At 33.4% G+C, this 22,977-nt stretch overlaps 1 protein-coding gene across 2 annotated transcripts; it reads right to left on the bottom strand.

Annotated features, from left to right (window-relative positions):
- Positions 1 to 8,769: 8,769 nt before the first annotated feature.
- On the bottom strand, positions 8,770 to 14,526 carry LOC120166893 (ABC transporter B family member 19). 2 transcript variants are annotated; one of them, XM_039176070.1, is made up of 11 exons: positions 14,236 to 14,526; positions 14,087 to 14,141; positions 13,578 to 13,753; positions 13,303 to 13,503; positions 12,825 to 13,084; positions 12,413 to 12,729; positions 12,101 to 12,324; positions 11,179 to 11,998; positions 10,857 to 11,098; positions 8,995 to 10,199; positions 8,770 to 8,885 (listed from the first exon to the last, which is right to left on the bottom strand). In XM_039176070.1, exons 1-11 carry the CDS (start codon positions 14,479 to 14,481, stop codon positions 8,882 to 8,884), a joined length of 3,750 nt encoding a protein of 1,249 aa, XP_039032001.1. In that variant the 5' UTR covers positions 14,482 to 14,526; the 3' UTR covers positions 8,770 to 8,881. The 2 variants fall into 2 exon arrangements, with proteins under 2 accessions (XP_039032001.1, XP_039032000.1); XM_039176069.1 differs by having other exon boundaries at positions 8,770 to 10,199.
- Between the last annotated feature and the right edge of the window lie 8,451 nt (positions 14,527 to 22,977).

Here is a 22,977-nt window from a genome sequence, read left to right as displayed (position 1 = left end):
GACACGTGGCATGTCTTAGCTTAGTACAATATATATATATGTGTGTCATAGGATGCAAGTGGTCTTTTTTCTACAACGGGCATGCAAGGATCTGAAAATTTCCATGATTTTGCCTCAGCATAGTCGCGTGTCAGTTGCAAATAAAATGGGTAAACTCATCATTGACCACTAACTATTGACCCTTTTATTTTGATCATCATTTTTGAAATTTTATCAGTCAGGTCATCTAACTATTTAAAAATATTTAATTAAGCCGTTTGCCGTAAACATTTAATGGAGAAGCTGACGTGGCAGTTAACAAACTTGGTATAATTACATATCTGGTCCTTGTAACTTATATATTTTTATCAATTTGGTCATAATTTTGATAAATTAAAATAAATTTAACATTTGAATCATATCGTGTCATGTGTCACTATTGCCAAGTGTCATGACGCATGTCATCATCCAATTGGATGATTAATTTACTTAATTTAATATATTTATTTTTCACTAATCAAATAGCGACACGTGTCACCCTTTGGTGGAAAGAAAACAGTCGAAGACCAATTTTTGAAGCTTTTGCATCGATGTCAGTTATATGATTAATTTAGACAATTATTGTTGTATTAAGCCTTAAATTAAAGAAAATATCATTAAAAATTAATGTTGTAAGAAAAAGCACACACAAAAAATATTATTAAAATAATATGTAGGTTTAATATATCTGAGACCTTTAAACTTTTACAAAAAAAATTAGTGTGACTCTTGAACTTTTTTGTATTTAGTGTGATCCTTGAACTTAGGGAAAAAATAATTGGACTGTTTGACCAACAAAATCTAATGTTGAGAACGACGGTGTTAATTACGTGGTAATTCACTGTGCTTATGTGGCAGTCTATGAAATTGATTTGGATCACCAAGTCAACATCATAATTGTCAACATTCAATTTTATTGATTAAAAGGTTAGATCAGTTTTTTTTCTCAGTTTAAGGGTTATATTGAGTACAAAAATTATTCAAAGGTCATATTACTTTTTTTGTGAAAGTTTGAGAGCCTCATATACCATTAAATAAAATTTGAACTTGTGTAAGCCAAGTTAAAAACATAAACTTGTTTTTTTCTATTTTTTATGAAAATACTAAAAATATGTTTTATGTTTTCAAATTTTCACATATTTTTATTTACTAGAAATTATTTTTTAATTTTATAAAACGTTTTTATTTTTGAAAAAAAATAAAACTAATCTATATTTTCCAAAATCAAACGCTCTAAGTAAATGAATTCAACATTCTAAATTATCTCTTTAAAATTGTTGCATTAATTTTTTTTACCTTTGCCCTATTTTTATTCCGAGCGCAACTAAAGATTACTTGCATCATCCCTATCTATTATAAAGATAATATAACATTCTATAAACTAAATGCTTCTTAATGTATATTGTCACACCGGTACTTCGGTGGTTCCAAATTCTCGTTTTGATTTGGATTAAGTGATGGAGTCGCTATCATTCGTATTTGAATTAGGTAGATCATACACCTTAAACATATCATTTTATCAGATCTGTATCTTACTAGAGAAATGTTAGATTCGAGAGTCAGTTATAATTAAAGAAGGATGAGCACCCCCGTATTATCCTTTCGGTACCAACACAATTACCAGTTTATCTTAATTACAAATATAAAGTTGAATTTAATTACAAATATTCAATAAAAATATTAAAAATTCGTAATAAATTAAAATTCTCGTATTGGGCTTGTATCTAATTTTCTGTACGCTATGTCTTCGCTAAAATAAAAATGTCTTGAGTTTTTAACATCTGATTGAGGCGTTTCAAAATGCGTTGGAAAGATAATTGAACGTCTGTCATATCTTAAGAAGACATCATGCCTTGAAAACGTTTGACTCTTAGTTGAAAAATTGTTTCAAGTTGGCTGATATTTCATGCTTCAAAATCAGCTTCAATAAAATATTTAGGCATTGAAAACAACTAGGCTGGATGAAAATGTGTCTATTTTATTAACAAAATAATTATACGTATAACGCAGAGAAAACATAATAGAGCTTTGCATAAGTTTGATTAGGGGAGCAAAACTCGACTCAACTCAAAAAATTGATTTATTTTTAATTTCGAGTTATTCAAGTTAACTTGAATTATTAATTCGGTTTTCAACTTTGAGTCGAGTTAAATTTATAAAAATTTTAAGTAACTCAAAAAATAAAAATTTGGATTAATATTTTTGACAGATTTACGATTTGGTCCCTAATTTCTTATTCCTTCAATTCTTCATTCATTTTAACTCAAAATTTTATCAAATTTGATCCACATGCTTCTAAACCATCATATAATACAATGTACTTTCAATTCCATTTTTTGATAGAAAATTTTATATTTTTTCAATTTAGTCCCTCAATTTTGTATGATTTATGTATTTCTTCAATTCATCCTTCATTTTAAGTACGTTTTTGACCAAATTTAAACCACATTCTCCCCTATCTCTATAGAATAACTATGTAACTTTAATTCTTATTTTTACTAAAAATATACTCTCACTTTTAAATTTAGTCTTTTAACTTTGCATTATCCTAAATTTAATCTTTTGACTACAATCGTTCTTTTTAACTAAATGTAATAGCTTTTTAACTATTACATTTAATGGTGGGGGTGCCAAATTGAAACCTAAACTAGATGTTAGGTACGATTTAAAAAATATATAATTTGAGTTCCAAAACAGAATAAAAGTAATAGTTTAGGTACTAAATGTGTAGTTTACTCTATTAAATATTATCAATCAAAATTGGGTTGAAATCTCATAGTTGGGCCGTTTATATTCAAACCAAATTGCTTCAAAGAAAAATACAAATATCATATTTATAAAAAAAACTTATATGTTAAATATGTAACTTTTGATAAATAAATATCAAATTAATTAAAATAATAGGAGTATCACAATTATTAAAATGACAAATTTATATATCGAATGATATATTAAGCTAAAATAGTTTCAAGTGATGATGATTTTGTGTAAAGTTCTGGATTTTTATAGGGATATGGTGTGGCTTTTTTGCGTAATTGAAATTGGGTTATACAGGCTAAATGAAAGAAAAATTAGTCTTTTTCCCCTCCCTGCTTCAAGTTTCACTCTGAATCTCTAATTAATTCGGACCGGCATATGTTGTAGACCTAGTTTTGGTTGATGTGTCTCCTAACGGGTATTTATATTGCACAATGACTCAAACTCGAAACCTTAATTAAGTGATATCAAACTGTTTACCACTTGAACCAATCCATTTGGTTAATATTATTGATTTATATGTTAAATATAATTTTTTTATTTATATATTAAACATATTTTTATATGAAATGAACTTTTTTTTTTGTTTCTATAAAAATGTCACAGTTGACATCGTTTGGTTAAAAATTTCAACTTTTAATCATGTTTTAGTTATTTAAAATTTATATTTAATATATTTAAAATTATTTCACTTATAGATTTTAAAATGGTTTTTATAATTTTTATTAATAATATATTTAATATAATACAAAGTTATGTTATATTTTATAATTCTTTATTTATCTAATTTCCATATGGTTCAGTATCGAGTAGGTTGACTTTTAGCTAAACCATTGGTTGAGCCAACTGAAATTTAGGTCCATTATGGTAGAAGGTTAGGATTTTGTTTTTTGCCCAATACCCCAAGCTAGGACTGTAAATGAGACGAGACAGATCGTGAGCTACTCGAGATCGACTCGATCAAGGCTCGATAAATACTCAAATCAAATGGACTCAAATTCCAAATACAACTCATTATAACAACTTGTAACTTATCAAAATAATAAGAATCTATTTCATTTGAGTTAGAAGTTACCATTGAATTTTCTCTGATGGCCATGAGGCATAGGTTAGCTACTTCATCTTCATCATCGGAGTCATCTTCATTACTCCAAGCTGCCACACATACATTCTTCTTACTTGATCCATTCTTATTTAGGAGGGGACATTCATATTTGACATGCCCCGTTCTTTGACATTTGAAGCACACCGGGGACTCTTCTTTTTTGCTCGATTCATGCCTCATTTCCTCAGAAGTCATGAATCTCTTGAATCTTTTGAAGAGCTTGGACATCTCTTTCTCTTCTTCATCGTCTTCATCCACCTCTTCATTTGTATCTTGATTGCTCTCATTGAAGGATTTGAAGGCAATGCCTACCTCCTTCTTCTTCTTATTTTACTTCTCTTCATATTCTTCCTCTTCATTCACCATCAACTCATGAGTGAGAAGATAACCAATCAACTCATCGAAAGTGAGAGACTTTAAATTCTTAGCCTCAATGATCGTTGTCTTCTTCAATTTGCCAAGATTTTGGAAGAGAGTATATTATATTCCTCACAAAATTCTAGTTAGGGATTACTTTTCTAAATCCCTTGAGGTCATTGAAATCACGAAAAATCTATCCGCCATAGCTTTGATATCTTCATCCGATTTCATCTTGAAATTCTCGTAGCAATGCCTGAGAAGACTTATCTTGGTTTCCCTCACTTCATTGGTTCCTTCATGAGTGACTTGGAGCTTATCCCATATTTTATTGACATTGGAACAAGAGGAGACTCTTCCATATTCATCCGACCTAATATACAAAAGAGGATGTACATAGCCTTAGCATTGAGTTGGAACTTCTTCTTCTCTCCATCACTCCACTCATCCATCTCACCGGATGGAGTAGAGTAACCCTTCATGATTGAGTTCCAAGCTCCTAGATCATTGGCTTGAATGAAGAGCATCATCTTATTCTTCCAATAGGCATAATTTGCTCCATTGAAATATGGTGACTTGTTGATCGGTTGAGGATCTTCAAGGTAGTAAGAGCCAGAGGTCAAAGCCATCTTTTTGTCGGTTGTGTCGGGAATCGATAGAGCTTCTTCAAGGATCGTCTCAAGGTGGTTAAACCTTCTAATGAGTCAAGCTCTGATACCAATTGTTTAGATTTTTGAAGCTCAAATTGATCAACCGAAAATTGCACAAGGGTGTGAATTGGCAAAAATTTGTTTAGATAGTAAGGAGAGTAAAGGATAGAAAATTTGGCATAACGATTTATAGTGGCTCGACTTCTTAACTAAGTCTACATCCACTACCTTAACTCCTCATTAAGGATTTTCTAACAAATTCACTAATTTGTTTTTTTTCTTTTTCAAGGACAAAGAGATAACCTTTACAAGACTCCTTACCTTTTCAAAGGCTCAACTAGAACCAAAACCCCTTTACAAGGATAAAAGATACAAAATAAACTTCTAAAAAGGAAGGTGTTTACAAAATTAAACTCACAAGAACAAAATTATTTACAAGAGAATAGAATAAAGAGTGAAAAACTCTTCTCTTGTGTTTGATTGTTTGGATAGGTGTTCTAACCCTTCTTCAAGTGTCTTGAACTTGCATTTATATGTTGCACTGAGTTTGTGGTCATTTCTAGCCGTTGGGAGTGATTTGGAGCCGTTGGGGATGTTTTCTCTACAATATAAAAATGCCCAGTACAGAGGGTATCAATACTCATATAGAGAGTATCGGTACTACCTTTGTTACTTTTAAATAAAACTAGTTGTTACTAACTGTTGGGCCTGACTGTATCGATACTAAGACTATGGTATCGATACTACTATGTAAAGTAGTATTGGTACCTCATTGAGTATCGTACCATTTTGCATTCTGGAATTTGAGCAATCCTGATAGTATCGATACTACCTAGTAATTATTGATACTTCCCTTACCTTTGGTATCAGTACCATATGAACAATATCGGTAATGTTCATGAGGTATCGATATTGTAAGAACATTATCGATACTTCTTGTCCAGAAAAACATTTTGTGCTCAATTCCAAGTTAAATGGATTTTGAATTATTTTTGAAAACTTTGAATAAATTCAATTAAAGTCCAAAAACATTTTTCCATAAATTGTTATATCAAAACATAGTTCAACACAATCACTTTAGATTATTTAAAAATAATAATTTATAAATTAAATTTTGAATGAATATATTTATCAAAATATTAATTTTAGAATAATTTTTTTATTTAATAAATTATGGGATTCGTTCTATTCTAATCACCAAATAAAAAAATATTAATTATGTTATTAATATTTCATTTTGGTATTTATTTTTATATCAATCAAGTCCTTTACTTTTAAGTTTTGTTAGCTAATAAAGGAGTTAATGATTTAGCTCATTTTTAATTTTGGATAATAATAAATTTAGTCATCATTATTTACTTATTTTATTTATTTTATTTTATTTTTAATTAGAAACCATTTAATAAATTTAACCATCTAATAAGATAATAATTATCTTATTGATAGAAAATTAAGAAAAATATGGATTGAGTTTGGAATGCATCAAACCCAAAACCTCAGCACTCCAACACTTAATTGTTAAACCGAGCTAAATATTTGTTTCATGGTGGAGATAAATTGCATTTAAGTTAAATTATAGTTAATGCAAGAATTATTAAGAAAATATGTATTAGGTTTGGAAGGGATAAAAATTAAGACTTGAGACTTAGACTAACACTTAGTCATTGTACCAAATTAAATAATTGTTATATAGTTGACAAAAAATATATTTAGGTTAAACTATATTTGATACAAGACTTTATGTTTTTAAACTAAATGTAACGGTTTTTAACTATTTTTTATTTTCATAATTACATAAATGTAATCATTGAAATAATTTAAAAAAAAATAATTTTAAAATTATATGTTTATATATAAAAATATATTTTTATATATAAATATATAATTTAAAATTATTAATTAGATTAAAAATTAATTTGATGATTATATATAAGTAATTATAAAAATACAAAATGATAATAAAATATTGAATTTAGTTTAAAATTATAAAAACTTTATTAAAACAATTTAATCTAAATATAATCTTTGTCAACTATGAAGCAATTACTTAATTTAGGGTGGTGGATAAGTGATTGATTTACACCAAAATAAAATGTTTAATGATCTAATTGACAATTTTTGATTGAGCGATTAGAATAAAATTGATCTCATAATTTAGTGATTAAAACAATAGTTTCTCCATTTTTTAAATAATATATGAATAATATTCTATAGGACAAAGTAGACAAATGGTCTCTCGACTATAAAGCATTGTTTTTTTGGATCTCAATTATTAAAAGTTATAAAATAGTTCATCGATTATAGGTATTATTTTATTAAGTTCCCAAACTATTAAAAGTTACGAAATGGTTACATGTATGTTTCACGCTTGTCCTTTTCTGTTAAAAAATTGGCGAGCGTCTGAGCTAGACGTTAACCTATTGACAGGGATATAATAAAATATGATCCAAGAATCGTTTGAGTTATATTTTATGGATCGACTCTCTATTTATATTATATCGTCGAGGCAGTTTTTGAAAGTTGAAACATTATGGTGTCAAGCCAGTGCTTGAAAGTAACTGTGGTGCCAATAAATATCATTAAAATATGATTTTATCTTATCTCAGTTAGTAGGTTAACATCCAACTCAGTCAATCGTCAACTTTTAACGGGGATATGACGAGTTTAGAACATATGAATAGTTAGGTGATAATTTTGCAATTTTTAATTGTCGATGGACTCAACAAAACAACGTTCTATAATCGAGAAATCATTTTGTAACTCTTAATAATTGAGGGTTCAACAAAGCAACGCGTTACACTTAGGGATGATTTGTACAAAACTGTTACATTTAGTATAAAAATACAAAACTGTTACTCTTAATAATTGAGGGTTCAACAAAGCAACTCGTTCAAGCTTTGAAATTATGAAGCAAGGCAGGTTGCACCAGAGTTGGACAGTAAATAGTTTTGACTCAAGTTTAATTTTGAGCCATTAATGATGAAAGATTTGGACTTTGGTTGGGTGTTCAACTTACAGATAATAATCTCAAGGACCAAAACTATAATTTGACCAATAAAATTTGATGGTCGTTTGGTAATTGAGTCAAGGAGAAGCCCCACTCACATCTGCCAAGTTGAGAATCAATTCCTTATGGGAAGAAGTCCATTATTATTGGCCAAAACAAAACAAAATGATAGGTGATACAGGGACCTCGATCAAAAACAAAAGAAACATTGATGGGGTTCAACTCAATATTTCAGACAATGATCCCCTACCATTGGTCAACATTTGTAGACTACATATCCACCATTACTTTATATGTTTTATGATCCATATATATTTGTTCCTCCCAATATTATTATCTTTTAAGTTGGAAAGTAAAATTTTCATTCTAACATCTCACGATGCATTGGATTGTGAGTGATTAACATGATCTTGCTAAAAAAAGGATTGGAGGGGCATGTATGCGTGTGATGATAGGGAACGGCACAAGACATGTTGACAGTGATGCATCATCATCTGTGCCTTTGAAAATCTGAGACCCCACCCATTTCCATGGCCTTGAATTTTCTTTTTCCATCAGATTCAGACTCAGAACTGAAAAGAACCCCTCCATTTCATGTCCTTTGCCACCCATTATTGAACTGTAAAAGTTTCATAGGGCCCTAACCCTTCACAGTTTCAAAGTACAGCAAAATGCAACTTTTAGTGAATTCCACAATCATACAATAACCTACCCCATTCTTTATTTTTATTTCCAAAGAAACATGGGGATTGACACTTTTATTTTTGACGCATGTATTATCACAATCATTCGAATAACATAGCTGAAAGCCATAGAAACAGAGGGCCTCATTTAGAGCTCAAGCTCTTTCAGCAGGCACATGCAATGGGAAGCTCATGATAAAGTGGCGTGTAGGGTTTGCACTTTATAAAATCAATTACAAGAAAGAAGATAACAATAATTTAACATTGGAAAAGATTCAGTCTCCCACACTATCTACAACTATCATCATTTCAAACACAGAAAGATGGAACACACAAAAGGTTAAAGGCCCCCCCAAACGTAATGACCACCCAACAAGGCCATGTTGTTTCAATTTTTTTTTGAAAGACTTTTTTCATATGTGATGGTGTTGCAGTTGCAACAGCCTCGAATAGGCTCCTTCGGGTCGGCTAATCAATTCGGAGTGGCTGCCTTGTTCCACAATTCGTCCGTCTTGCACTACTGCGATACTGTCGACATTTCTTATTGTCGAGAGACGGTGAGCCACGAGCACCGTGGTGCGGCGCCTCATTAACCTTTCGAGTGCTTCTTGTAGCACACACTCGGACTCCGCATCGAGTGCACTTGTGGCCTCGTCGAGTAGTAGTATTGTTGGGTCCTTAAGCACAGCCCTTGCGATTGCGATTCTTTGCTTCTGACCTCCGGAGAGCTGAACCCCTCTCTCGCCAACCGGTGTTTTGTACCCTTCAGGCAATGCACTTACAAAACCGTGCACATTAGCTGCCCGGGCTGCTTCGATTACTTCAGCTTCGGTTGCTCCTTCTTTGCCATAAGCAATATTATCGAAAATGCTGGCAGCAAAGAGGACCGGTTCTTGTTGCACCAATCCAATTTTAAGCCTGAGAGATTTCAAGTTCAATCTCCGGATATCTTTTCCATCAATCATAACCTTTCCGGCTGTAGGATCGTAGAACCGTTCGATCAATGCAATGACTGAACTTTTGCCGGAGCCACTGGCCCCGACAAGTGCTTGGCTTTGGCTGGCACGGATACGAAGGTTAAGGTCTTTGAACACACTAACATCAGGTCGTGAAGGATATGCAAAATCAACATGCCTGAGTTCAATTTCTCCACGAATTGTTTCGACCGGCTCTGCCTCCGGATCATCGGGGTCAATCCTGGTTGAACGATCTAAAATCGAGAACACCGAACCAACAGCTTCACCTCCCCTAACAATCTCAGGAGCAAGACTAACCGTTTCTGCCACGGAATTCGCAGTGACCACTAATACCACGAAAACTTTGATCACCTTAGAGAATGTCGAGACCCCTTCGTTGACAAGGTGAGCACCATACCAAAGTATGAGAGCTTCGGAAGCATAAAGAGCAAGTTGAGACAGGCCGAAAAGGAAGCCCGAAGTTTGGCTGCGGCGGAGGCTTCGCATCTGCGGAACTCGGAGTTCATGGCAAAACAGGGAAAGGATCTTGTTCTGCGCGTTGAAGGCCGCAACCGTTCGGATATTGCTTACGCCTTCGCCTGCAATCATGCTCGTCTTTGCATGCGCCTTCGCCGTGTCACCGGCAAACCCTTTGAGAGAAAGTTGCTGCAGTCCAAAATAAAATAGATCGAATTGCCAAGAAATCCAAGACATTTCAGATAACTATCAGTTATTAACTGTTATTCAAACTCTTTAATTTCCATAAAATATTCATTTTCGACACATTTTACTGGCTAGTCCTTTACATGGTAACTTTCTCAATGTTTTATTGTCAAAATCTGACACTCTCTGGGGAAATAAAAACAAAACATTCAGAAAAGGACCTCAAAATGCATAAAAGATCATGAATTATATGAATCACGGGGAAAGCATCTCTTGAAACTTTCATATATATTTGTTGGCATCTGCTATACAACAACGCTCAGGTTCCAAGAAGTTTTTCCATTTTAATAAGTTGGTTTTCTAAAATCTGAAATAAATAAATACAAAAAAACTAATTTACACTGTGACCTGCAGCGTCGGTGAAGATTAAACAAGTTAAAAATGTTGACTTATGGGAAGAACACTTCCTCAGAAGTATGGAATCTTTATTATTTTATTGCTCACTTGGAGGAAGCACGTGCAGAGAAGTGGAGATGAGCCATGTTGGGTTTTCTTATGTTGTCGTTTAATGAGAAAGATTCAACTTTTTACTGGAAAAATGATGAACTTGGATTGAATTGGTTGACAAAAATGGTGGAATCATTGTGTGAAGAGATTTACCTGAGCGAAGTTTGCAAGGACTAGAAGAGGGAAGGTGCCTAGGATGAGAAGAGAGACCCTCCATTCCACAACGAACGCAACGATGAAAGAGGTGAGTAATGAAGTCATGTTTTGCAGTATCACCGATATCCTCTCGGCTATGGCGGATTTTACGTCTGCTGCATCGGTTGCCAATTTGGCTGCAAGAAGGCTTGAATTGTGCTCTTCCTCGTCAAACCATCCTACTTCGTTCCTTAGAATTGCTGAATCCAGAAGAAAAACAGCATAAAATTGACAAGCATGCTATTAAAATGTTAGGCGATTTGTAGTTGCGAATTCGTACCTCCGAGCATCATCCGCCTAACCCTTGTTGTGAGGTTTTCTCCCATGATACTGAAGAAATAATGCTGAATCAAATATGCAACGACGGCATATAGACCGGTTCCAATGTATATGAAAACGTATTCTTTAGTCTTTCTTTCCATAGAGGTCGGATTTGTATAGTAGAAGACCTCAATCATGTTGCTCATCACGAGGGCGAAAGTCGGTCCAATAAAACCGGAAAGCACTGAACCAACAGCTCCCATGATTGAATAGGGCCATTCCGGAGCATTTAGGTTGAGAAGACGACAGAAGTAGCCATGTGGTGCAGGGTTTTTCCGTTCAGTTTCAGCATTTGAGATCATCTCTATCCGGCCATCAGCGCCAGTACTGTAAGAATAGCTCAAGTTCCGCAAACTACCGGACCGGAGGCTTAAAGACTTGGTTGACAGTGAATGACTTAGACGTGACGAACGTGAATGGCGAGTCGACGGGTTAGCAAAATCTCTGTTTCCCACCATTTCTTGGAATCTGATTAATGAAGCATACGCCCCTGCCCTTGCAATCAATTCTTCATGTGTTCCCGTGTCGACAACTTTCCCTTGTTGTATAACAGCTATTGAATCCACGTTCCTTATTGTGGAAAGTCGATGCGCAACAACCACAGTTGTTCTCCCGACCATGAGTCGATCAAGAGCTTCCTGAACAATACTCTCGGAGCCAGCATCGAGTGCGCTTGTTGCTTCATCAAGAAGCAAGATCTTAGGGTTCTTCAACATGGCTCTAGCAATTGCTATTCTCTGTTTTTGGCCACCAGAGAGTTGGACTCCTCGCTCTCCCACCTGAATTTCACATTAAGGCACACAAAACAGATTGTAACACAAATTGTCATGGAGCCACAGAGTTGAAATTCGAACTAGAATATTAAACTCGAAGAGACCAACCTGAGTGTTGTATCCATTTGGAAGTAGTGTAATAAAGCTGTGAACATTTGCTGCACAAGCTGCAGCTTCCACTTCATCCATCGTTGCATCGGGTTTTCCATATAGTATGTTCTCAAGGATCGTCGTTGCAAAGAGAGCAGGCTCTTGATTCACCAGTCCGATCTGGTCGCGTAACCATTTCAGTTGCAGTGTCTTTATGTCAACATCATCCAACAAAACCTGTCCTGCTTAGACAAAAGAACATACACATGAGCTCTATAATCCGAGGTGCCAACGTTTTCATTCTTCAAACAAAAAAAGTCTCTTAATTACCCTGGTTAGGATCATAGAACCTCTCGATCAGTGAGACAACAGTACTCTTCCCGGAACCGCTACCCCCAACAACGGCAACCGTCTTTCCTGCTGGAAAGAAAATCGAGAAATTGCTAAAGATGATAACATCCGGTCTTGATGGGTAGCTGAAAGTGACATCCTTGAATTCTATGTTGCCATTAACCTCGGGCAGAACTTTCGCATCCGAATGGTCTTGGATTATGGAGGGCTTTTGATTGATAATCTCCATCAGTTTGTAACCAGCTGCTTTTCCTTTACAAAATGCACCGAGATTCGAAAATGATTGACCTAAACTCCTGCAATGGTAAAATTCTTAAACAATTTCATCCATGGAAAAGCTTGTTTCACCTTTAACCACAGGAGTTAAGATAACATGAGCTTAAGATCTTACATGCCACCAACAATGGCCGAGAAAATTGCGGTAAACGCCTTGCCTCCATCGGTCTGTCCATTCCGGATAAAAACGCCAGCATACCAGAAAACAAGTGCCCAAGACATACAAGCTATGCCGTACGTACACCCGAGCCCCAAACCCTTTGCCATTCCAGCCTTGTATCCAAGTTTTAGCGTGTTTTGTATCACATCCGAGTAAGAATTAAGGGCCTTGCTCTCACCAACATACGAGTAAACCGTACGAACTTGTGCAATTGCCTGTCCAGGAGATTAAACTCTTACACAAAATGTTAAGTATGTAATAATCAAGTTCGATAAAAAGCGACTTCCCCGAGTGTCAAAGACTTGAAGTTGGCCTAACAAGACTTCATTAACACAAAAACATGTAGACAGAGAGTCCACAAACCAACATACACCCTATGCTGATTATCTATAACTAGAAGTTTATGATGCTTTCAAAGGCCAGAAAGGCTCACCTGTTCGGCAATAATGCCGGCATTCGCATAGGATTCCCGGCTCTTCGAAGTGAGACCTGTCAAAGTATACGCATATAAGCCCCCGGCAAAGGCGATTCCGGGGATCACTGCCACACTCAGTAGGGCCAACTTCCATGCTGATACAAAACCAACCACCAAACCAGCCAGGAAAGTTGACAGATAATGTATAAAGTTCCCAACCTAAAAGAAACAACATTTATGCATCAGATCAAACCCAGAAATCCTAATAACTAAGAAGGAAAAGATAAAGCAACCTTCTCACTGATGGCATCTTGAACAAGCAGAGTATCGGTTGAGACACTAAAAACAATATCCCCAGTTCTTGCATCAGTGTCAAAGAAGCCAACATCTTGCTTCAAAACAGCTTCCAAATACTTCTTCCTCAATGTGCTTACTTGCCTTTCCCCAGTGTACATCCAACATGCAATCTCTGTAAACCAGTAAAAAAAATCAATCCTTTTTTAACAGATGAAGTTAACAGGAACATTAATAATAATAAAAAAGTTATCAGCAACAACCAAATGTATTTTGACAACGAAAGAGATGGGACTATAGTTAAAAGATAATGTTGCATACTAAAAGAAAAAAGGACAAAGAGACAGCCTTTTAAGACCATGTGGGCACGCACCCACCGGTCCGTTATGACCCCATAGGTTAATATTCAACACCTGTAATGCTTGCCTTAACCCATTCCTTTCAAAGATTGCATACATTTAAAACAAAAAGGGTTCAAAAAAGGAAGCAGAAAAGAAAATTTATATACCTGCATAAGATGATAGGCAGACAATGAGACCAAGATACACAAAATAGAGTGCATACTGCATAAACAAAACCAAAAAACAACAGATCTTAGATCTATAAAAGAAAGTTGGTATCTTGGTGAAATGAAGAAGGAACGAGAAAAAGTTAAACCTTGGCAACTTCATGAGTCATTTTGGGCAAATCAGATTGGTTTTTGCCAAATCCATTAACCATTTCACCAAACAATAAGAAGAAAACTGGCATTGAAGAACCATGGATGACAGCTCCCAGGCTACCAGTGATCATCAACAAATAATCATACTTGTCAGCAAAAGTGAAAAGTTGGTAAAACGGCAAGCTTTGTTCTTTCTTCTTTTCAGCTTCTGGGACTGCCTTTGTTTCAGTTGCTTCAGCCATTTGTGAAACTCAAAAAGACCAAAGCTCAAAAGAAGTGTAAGGAAAGAGCTTGAATGAATTGAGTTAAGGTGAGTTGAAGCCGAAGGAGAAGATCCGAGGGTTAAAGAAGAAACGATGGATCTAAAAGAGTAAAGACCCTTTTTTTCTCTATATTTCTTTACCCTTTTCAAGGTCTCGAAAACCTGACAATGTCGTTTTTTCTGAGTTTCTGAGTTCGAGAACTCAGCTGAATAGAAGGGAAAAGTAAAAGGCAAAGCAGCATAAAAAGAGTGCTTGAGTGAGTGTATATATAAAAGAGAGAAAACTGAATAACAATGGTTGATAATGCATGTGTTACACTATTGGTCAAACCAAAAGCATTTCTTTCAGTTCAAAATCAAATGAATAGTTTGTTTTGGTTAAATTTTAGTTCTGGTCCCTAAACTTTTCTTACAATTCATATTTAGTCCATACACTTTAACTTGACAATTTGATCCCCTACTTTTATAATGTTATTATTTAATACAAACTAAAGGGAAATTTTACATCAGCACTTTAGGATGATAGTTAACAGTGTTCCTTGTTTGGACTAATTAATAACGTTGTAAATAAGAGAATCAAATTCTGTTAAATTAAAATACAGTGAACAAATTTTAAATGTAAGCATAGTAAAGGACTAAATACAATTCAACATTTTTTGTTTTTTGGTTTTACTACTACAACGGGAATTTCAATAAATCATGTTCATAAATATATTCTAATTCAATTTAATCCCTCTTAATGTTTATTTATAATATTTATTCATCGTTCAATTTCCAAATTATTATCATTAAAAATTATTTAATTTTCTTTAAATTACATATGTTTATTATCAAACTAACTTTTATTTTTATTGTTTAACAGACCGTTGTTATTTTGGTACTTACTAATACTATTTTTAATAGACATTTTTAATTTGTATATCTGGATTTTGATTTTTAATATATATATTTGTAACATTTTTATAAAGTATTATTTAGAAATAATAATTTTAATTTAAAAAAGTTTTAAAAATATATTTAAATAAAATAATGGAAAACAGATTTAAAAAGTTTAAAGTATTGCTTTAATGATTCAATCCTTTAAAAATGAATTAAGTGATTTTAAAACAGGCTTAAAACATAATGTAAATTACTGTAGTATATAATTAAAAATGATCCGAAATAGTAGATTAATAGATCGGATATTGGTGATTAAATTAAAAAAATAAAATTTTAAAAACTTGTTACAAATTCAATTATGGGATTTTTAAAAAATGAAAAGTTCATATAAAATTTTTAAATTAATTTATGTATTGAATTCTAATAATATCTAAAAAAAAATCCTTCCTTTGCTTAAAAAACAATGCTAATAATAATATCTAAACAAAAAAGCATTGTTGAATTCTGCTTTCCCTTTTATGGTCATCTGAATTTCAATGAAAAAGCAGAGAACCTCTTTCATTCACTGACTCCCTCTCTTCCTCTCCCCCTCTTTATTTTTTATTCTGTTTTTTATTCTGTTTTATTTTATTTTTTTTTTCAAAATATATATAACCTTCAGTTTAGGTTTCATTTTGGTACCCGTCATTGAAAGCTTAAAGGTAATATTGACTTGTCAATATAAGATAACCACATCAACAATTATGTTATTTTTCTAAAAGCGGGTACCAAATGGAAACCTAAACTAAACATTAAGTATGATTTTGAAAAAAAAAATAAAGTTTGAGTACCAAAATAAAATAAAAATAATTATTTAGGTACTAAATATGTAGTTTTTCCTTTATTAAATGAATAATTTACATTAAATATTATAAAATTATTTCTCAATTCAATTTATTATATTTATAATGTCATAATTTAAATTTTAAAATTTATTTAAAAAATATAGTATCTACGATAAATTTTTCATACATATATTTTTATTTATTTATTTCCGTAACTTTTGTCCTTTAGTATTTTGTTTGTTTGCTACTTCAAGTATTTATTTCAATTAACTTTTCCTTTGTTACACTTTATTACAATTGAGTTGTGAACTAGATCGTGTGACAAAAAGTCGAAGATTTAGCATTAATTTTTGTGAAATAAATTTTATTCGTACAAAATTTAATAGATATTTTTTTTTCAATTTTGACAAATTGAGTTTCTTAAAATAAGTAGTTTAGTCTTGTATATATCAAAGTGAAGATGAGGACAGTAGGTAAAATTGTTTACTTTTTTTCATCCATTTATCCTATTTTTATTAGTATAATTATAGATTCAGTGATTAATATTTATATATTTGTATTTCATCACAATTTAAAAAAAATAAAAAATTGAATAATCTATATTTATATATTCTGTCAATTTAATATTGATTATAAAAATTACGTAAAAATAAAAAATATATAATGTTTTTAAATATAGAAAGTTCAAAAAATAATGTATAAAAAAAGTTAAACTTCGATTTTTTTATAAAATATTTGCTTTTTATTCAAACACAATATTATTCGATTCAAACTCCCATCTAAAGTCGATAAAATTATTTTTATTACATAATATTCTAAAATAATGTATTATGTTTTAAAAATTATTTATTATATAATTTAATTACATTAAATCTATTTGTGTCTCATAATATTTCTAAATAGTAATGAACTTATTTACATGGAAAGTATGGCAGCAAATGCAATGAACATTGGTTGGAAAGGACGGATTGCAAATCAAAAGACTCATTAATACGAATTCTGGTTTAACGAAATCAAAATTTACACCGAATGGGGTAATTATATTAAAACCCCCGTTAATTATTTTTTTGAAAAATAACTCCCTCAACAGATTTATTAGAAGAATAGCCCCAAAGTGCACAAGTAAGACTACCTCGCGTCCCACAAAACGCACGTCAGATCCTCGCTTTCTACAAGCGCGAGGAACGTCCTACTTGGACGAACTTTGCATACAGCTCAAGTGACCCTCCTAATGAACACTGCACGCGGCAATCGATCATCATGTCCACATCCTTATCATCCTCAACGTTGCATATATAGTAGGTTAGTGGTTCTAACGATGTCAGTAATCAATACTTCAACGATTCAAGTTTTTTTCCGCGACCATGTAGAACAGCGTTATTGACTTCTTTCGTTAACTTTTTGTGAGTTAATTTCTTCAGTGAGGTTATCATCACAGTATGTGTGGACTGAAAGCGATGCCAAAAGATTCATCATGTGTCATTCTGCTATCATTTTATACCAAAGCAGTAACATGTCATGGTCGGGGGAGAAGGACGAGAGGACGGTCGAGAAAATGAAGAAGGAATTGGGGAAACTGCAAGTCAAGGGTTAGGGATTGTTGAGGGAATTGGGGATTATTACCTGATGAAGCATGCACCACGTGAGGAGCACGTGTTCATTAACCCATTAGCAACTTAAGGATCCATCAGCAGGGAAGCCCAATGAAGAAGCCCAATTCGATCTGCAGTAAAAAAAATCAGTTAGAGAATTAGCCAGCTGGTTCACTAGATTCCATAGTACAATTGCATAAAAATAAATGTACCTGAAATGATTGATTATGCATGAATTTCTTCAATCCTTTCTGCTTCATCATATCGCATTCATCTCATAACTGCTCCACTCCTCGACATGTTCTGAAAATATATGCGATCATACAAAGAGAAGACCAAAATATGAATAAAAGACAATGCTTTCAAACTATGTAATAATCAAGAAGCATCAAGTAAACATACGAGTGAGATTGATCTTGCATATCAATTCCCTTCTTTGCTTTAAACTTTGAGTGTATAGTTTGCTTCTTCACCATTATGTGCTTGAAATACAGAATGGAATGGAACTCTCATTTTTTAAAGTAGAATAGCTTGTTAACGAGATGTGGATGGGACTTGGACGAACTGCAGATAATATTCCTGACTTGACGTGGCAGGAACCTCGCGTTTTGCAGAGCGCGAGTTCCTCAGATATTCCTGAAGTGGCAGCAACTAATTTGACATGGTGGTTTGATGTGTGATGGATCTCACATTTAGCAAAAAAAAAGTTGCTTAGATATTCCTGACTGATGGCGACAACAAATATTCTTGACCCGACTATATTTGTATATTTAAATTTCCTCTTATTCCCTGAATCAAACCATCTCCGTGAAACCTGCTCGAAAAACTTATAGTTTGAAAAATGCACTCTATTTTGGTGGCATCTATATTTCCTTTGCATACTTCTCGAAATAGTGCTGGGTTTTTTGCTTTGCATTTTGTACCGATGGTACCAATAACATAACACAGGCATTTTCTTCTGTTGGCATCTAGATTTCCGTTTGAGCCTTTTATGAAACTTTTTCTTCCATGAATTAGGTCCAAATGAACACCTTTCTAGAAACACTTCTGAGTTGTTTCATTTGTGCTCTATACCGACTACACGAAGAAAGAAGATAAATTTTTTCTTTTCATTTATCTGGCGCGACGATACCCGTTTATTATAGAAGATAACATCTATTTCTCATTTCCCCTCATGTGTGATAAAATTAAAATGCAGGAACATCGCTTACATTATTTACATAAATCATATCCCGTCCAATTTCTCATATGTGTTCACATCAGTTTCAATTGAAATATAAGTTGCAAAAATATGCTTGTAACCTTAAACATTTTCGCAAATCACACCCTACTTTTTAGCTTCAGAGTTTTTAAAATAATAACTACATATTTGTTACAAATTTAATGATTTTATAGGTTTTTTAACATAAATAATAATGTCATTATATTTTTAAAATTAAAAACCTCTCTTTTTACAAAAAAACATGACGTATCTCGCATCAGGTGGAACATGAGTTCCTTTTGAACCATTGAAATTTATTCATTTCAGAACCGTTGGATTTTATTCAATTTAAAACGTCGCGCGTTTCTAATGGGGTACCTCACATCCTGGGAAAAGCAAGGTCCATCGAATACTTGCTTTGGGACTGGTGCAAGGAATATTATAAATAGGGACCCATTTTGGAAGGTTTCCTAAATCAGTTTCAAAGCAAAATGCCAAACAATTTTTTTTTTTTTCGAATTCACGATAGAAGACTTAACAAAAATTCTACTTCATGTTGCTTTTAACTTCATCATCGATTTCTTCAAAGCGCAGTTGAGTTGCAAGAGTTTTCATGAATCTGTCGATCAAAATTACATTTTCTATAACATTTCCATGAAAACTTTTAGCATCATGTCGTGGTATCAACCCAAGAAGATGATTCACCAAAGATGTCTTCGTGCTAACAATACTGAAGCTTTATATTGAGAAGACATGTTTAATTTTTTTAGTGGAAAAAATTCAGACTTCGGTCTACATCTATTGATGCAAGCGGCTGATAGAGGTAACATCAATGCCATATATATCTATAGCCTTATTTTCACACCCCAATTTAGGGGATAGATTTTAATAATTTTAACTATCGAATTAAAGTCATAACAAGGGAAAAGTTTAGGACCAAATTGTAATTTTTAGAAGATTGTAGCTTGATTTTGAAACTATAGAAAATTCAGGGACTTGAACTCAAATTATCCCATTTTTATTGGGCAGTGAAAAATAAACACCCCCATCGTCTTCTCCATTTAGAAATAGAAACCCAAAATCTATCAACCATATTTTTTAACACCTCCATCGCGCCATCACCGATCTGATTCCTCCGGCCACTGTGTATGTACCCTCGACACCATAAGCATCTTCGTGACCTCGAGATCAAAACCAGTCTAGCCATTCATCATTTCTCCCTGCCAGTGGTCTTGGAGGTTTGTTTAAAGACTCATCGGAGATACATACTATCGACATTTGTTTTTGTGATTCATTGTTGATAAGCCGACGGTGTTCGACACCCCCCAATAGGAGAGCCATCGACAGGTGAACAAAACCCAGTCGGGTTTGTCGTTTGTCGTCTGTCGCCTCTGCCAGTAACCGCTTGGGTAATTTTCGGTCACTTTTTTTTAATTCTTTATATGGTTTAGATGGTTTTGGCTTGATTTTTGTGTTATTTTTGGCAAGTGTTTGAACAACGAGTAAACGATCGATCACCCTGACCTCCGTCGCCTCAGCACGCGTCGCCAAGTATCATTAGTATGCATAGGATTTGTCTGCAGTCCAGGAAGCTTCTCGAACTGGCCCAACCTGGACCGAACCTGGTATGTTTGACCCGACCGAGTCAACCCGAACTGAGTCAAATCGTCCAAGTCAACTCTTTCGAGTCACTTGTCCAAGTCAACTCATTTGAGTCAACTCGTCCGAGTCAACCCGTTAACTTTGACCCAAAAAGTCAAATTTTTTGAAAAGTCTTATTTATGTTTTTCGACGTCTGAGTCCGAATCTGAAGTTCATTTTGCCAAATTCGCACCCGAACAAGCTATTTTTCAGTGATTTATCTCATAATCAAATTTGGTTTTCTGATTAAGTTCGGTTTCTGACGTAAATTCGTTTGCTATGTATCCAAGAAATTATTGGACGTTGAATTCAAGTTCGAGAGTGATCGAATGGAATTTTAATGTTTGATCGGCATGGCTCGTAAATCAAGGTAATATATTACTACCTTTTGTATGCTTTTTGGAACTTGTTGATAATTGGTAACTGCATCGATGAAATGATTGGTCCTTTGGGTAAAATTAATTATTTTTGGACTCGAACATAATTTCGGTAAAAAGACAGTAAATTGTATAAGAAACTGGAAGATCAAACGGAAATAATTATAAGTTCAATGCTTCATTAATAAATGAATTGACTTCAAGATCCGTAAATTGTGATTAATTTCTTTAAAGGTTAAATACCGAGAATATTTGGATAAGAAATTACAAAAAATAGCCCAATGGGGTAAAATTATGAAAATGCCCTTGTACTGTAAAAGACCAAGATTTCCCTTGATGGTGAAGAATAACCCAGAAATAACATACTTGACCAATTATCAGAAAAATTGCATATTGTATGGATTGAAAGGAATTATTGAAATCTCCTCGACTTACAAATAACTAAAATGACCTCAAATGTTCAAATGACCAAAATACCCTAAACTCTAAAGGAACTATAATACTTTGAAGCCTAATTTATTGGAAGTAATGCCACTGACAGAATTGATTGGAATGACGATAATACACTTAAATTGTAAAAAGGACTATGGATGGCTATGATAATGGAAATGACCTGAGAACTCAAATTTTGATTCGCTTGAACCTTGGAATCACTGACTAAATTCCCGATTTATTGGGAAAACCTCAAAAATAAACTTCTACATTTGGAAATTCTTAATACGACGATCCCCTTGTTTTTGAATGATCAATTAAAGATTAGGTTACTGGAAGTGCGACACGTCACTGAAGTTTTTAAATGATGAATTATTCTCAAGTTTTGAAATAACTAATATGCATGGACCCCAAAATAACTAAAATAACCTCGAATGTCGAGATGACCTAAAACATTTATAACTTGGATTATGTGAATGTCGCTGGATAGATAATAGGAACATCGATGAACCTAAATGTATATACTGCCTCTAAAGGTTATGGAGCACGACCCAAGTCGTCGACATTTTTGGATGCTATTACAACATGAAAATAAAATAAATACCAACATAATGCTTACTCGTCTTCTCAAGAACTGATTAAGGATGATTCTGATATTGATTAGATCAGCTGGTGCAGTCAGTAATAAGAAGTGAATAATAGTGAAGTATCACGGTCCTAATGATTGAAGAGTATCACAATATTGGGATATATAGTTCAATCGGACTCGAAATCCTTTTAATGAAATACATAATTTTGAAATACCACAAATCACCACTCTATCCTTATTGAGTTAAATTAATGAGAATTCTCTGAGAACCAAAATGCCTGGAATACCAATGGTTGTTTGAGTAATGAAATCACTCCTGTCATACTTGAAATCTTAAGTAACTCTGATGCACAAGATTCTGAATGTCTTCCTGATACTCAATTGCCTACAAAAATATCTGAATATTGTATGATCTTGATAAATCACTTATCGAATAAATGATGAATCAATTAGCTATCAAACCCCCTTTTATATGGATCTTAGTTCTGAAATCCTATTAAATTACAAAAGTTTCATGGTTCCCTAACTGATAAATACCAAGTATATCCGAATAATATATCGATCCTCTAGTGTGTTCCTTATGTGATATGTAAATATTTTACTTGTTTTAAAACATGATTTTCTGAAATCACTGATTTATTGGTTTATGAACCATTGTTACCTGAAATATGTTCTTTGGCTACCTATTTTCACTGTAAAATATGATCATTTCGGATTTATGGATCATGAAATCTATTGGTTACTACTTAAACTGTTTTATTGGGACATTATATGGGTAGGATACTGGAGTATGGAGGTTGAGCTTGGTTAAACTGGTAATTCTTTATATAGGTTCAGACTGATCAAGCTGGTAATTCCTTACAGACCTAAGGTGACCCTTGGGTAGGCTCTCAGGCCCCAAGACACTCTCTTGGGTAAATCATGAGACTGCATATGGTGTA

The sequence above is a fragment of the Hibiscus syriacus genome, unplaced genomic scaffold (genome assembly GCF_006381635.1).
Source record: "Hibiscus syriacus cultivar Baekdansim isolate YM2019G1 unplaced genomic scaffold, ASM638163v2 tig00111648_pilon, whole genome shotgun sequence".
NCBI lineage: Eukaryota > Viridiplantae > Streptophyta > Magnoliopsida > Malvales > Malvaceae > Hibiscus > Hibiscus syriacus.
The sequence above is the reverse complement of the archived record's forward strand: the minus strand, read 5'-3'. Positions and strand labels throughout refer to the sequence as shown.

Bases quoted from the DNA above. Each gene is read 5' to 3' on its own strand.
- LOC120166893 (XM_039176069.1), bottom strand. From the start codon at position 14,481: ATGGCTGAAGCAACTGAAACAAAGGCAGTCCCAGAAGCTGAAAAGAAG. The intron at 13,085-13,302 runs GTGAGCCTTTCT...TCTCCTGGACAG, and splicing joins CCGGCATTATTGCCGAACAG to GCAATTGCACAAGTTCGTAC. The intron at 10,200-10,856 runs GTAAATCTCTTC...TTTGGACTGCAG, and splicing joins TCCTTGCAAACTTCGCTCAG to CAACTTTCTCTCAAAGGGTT.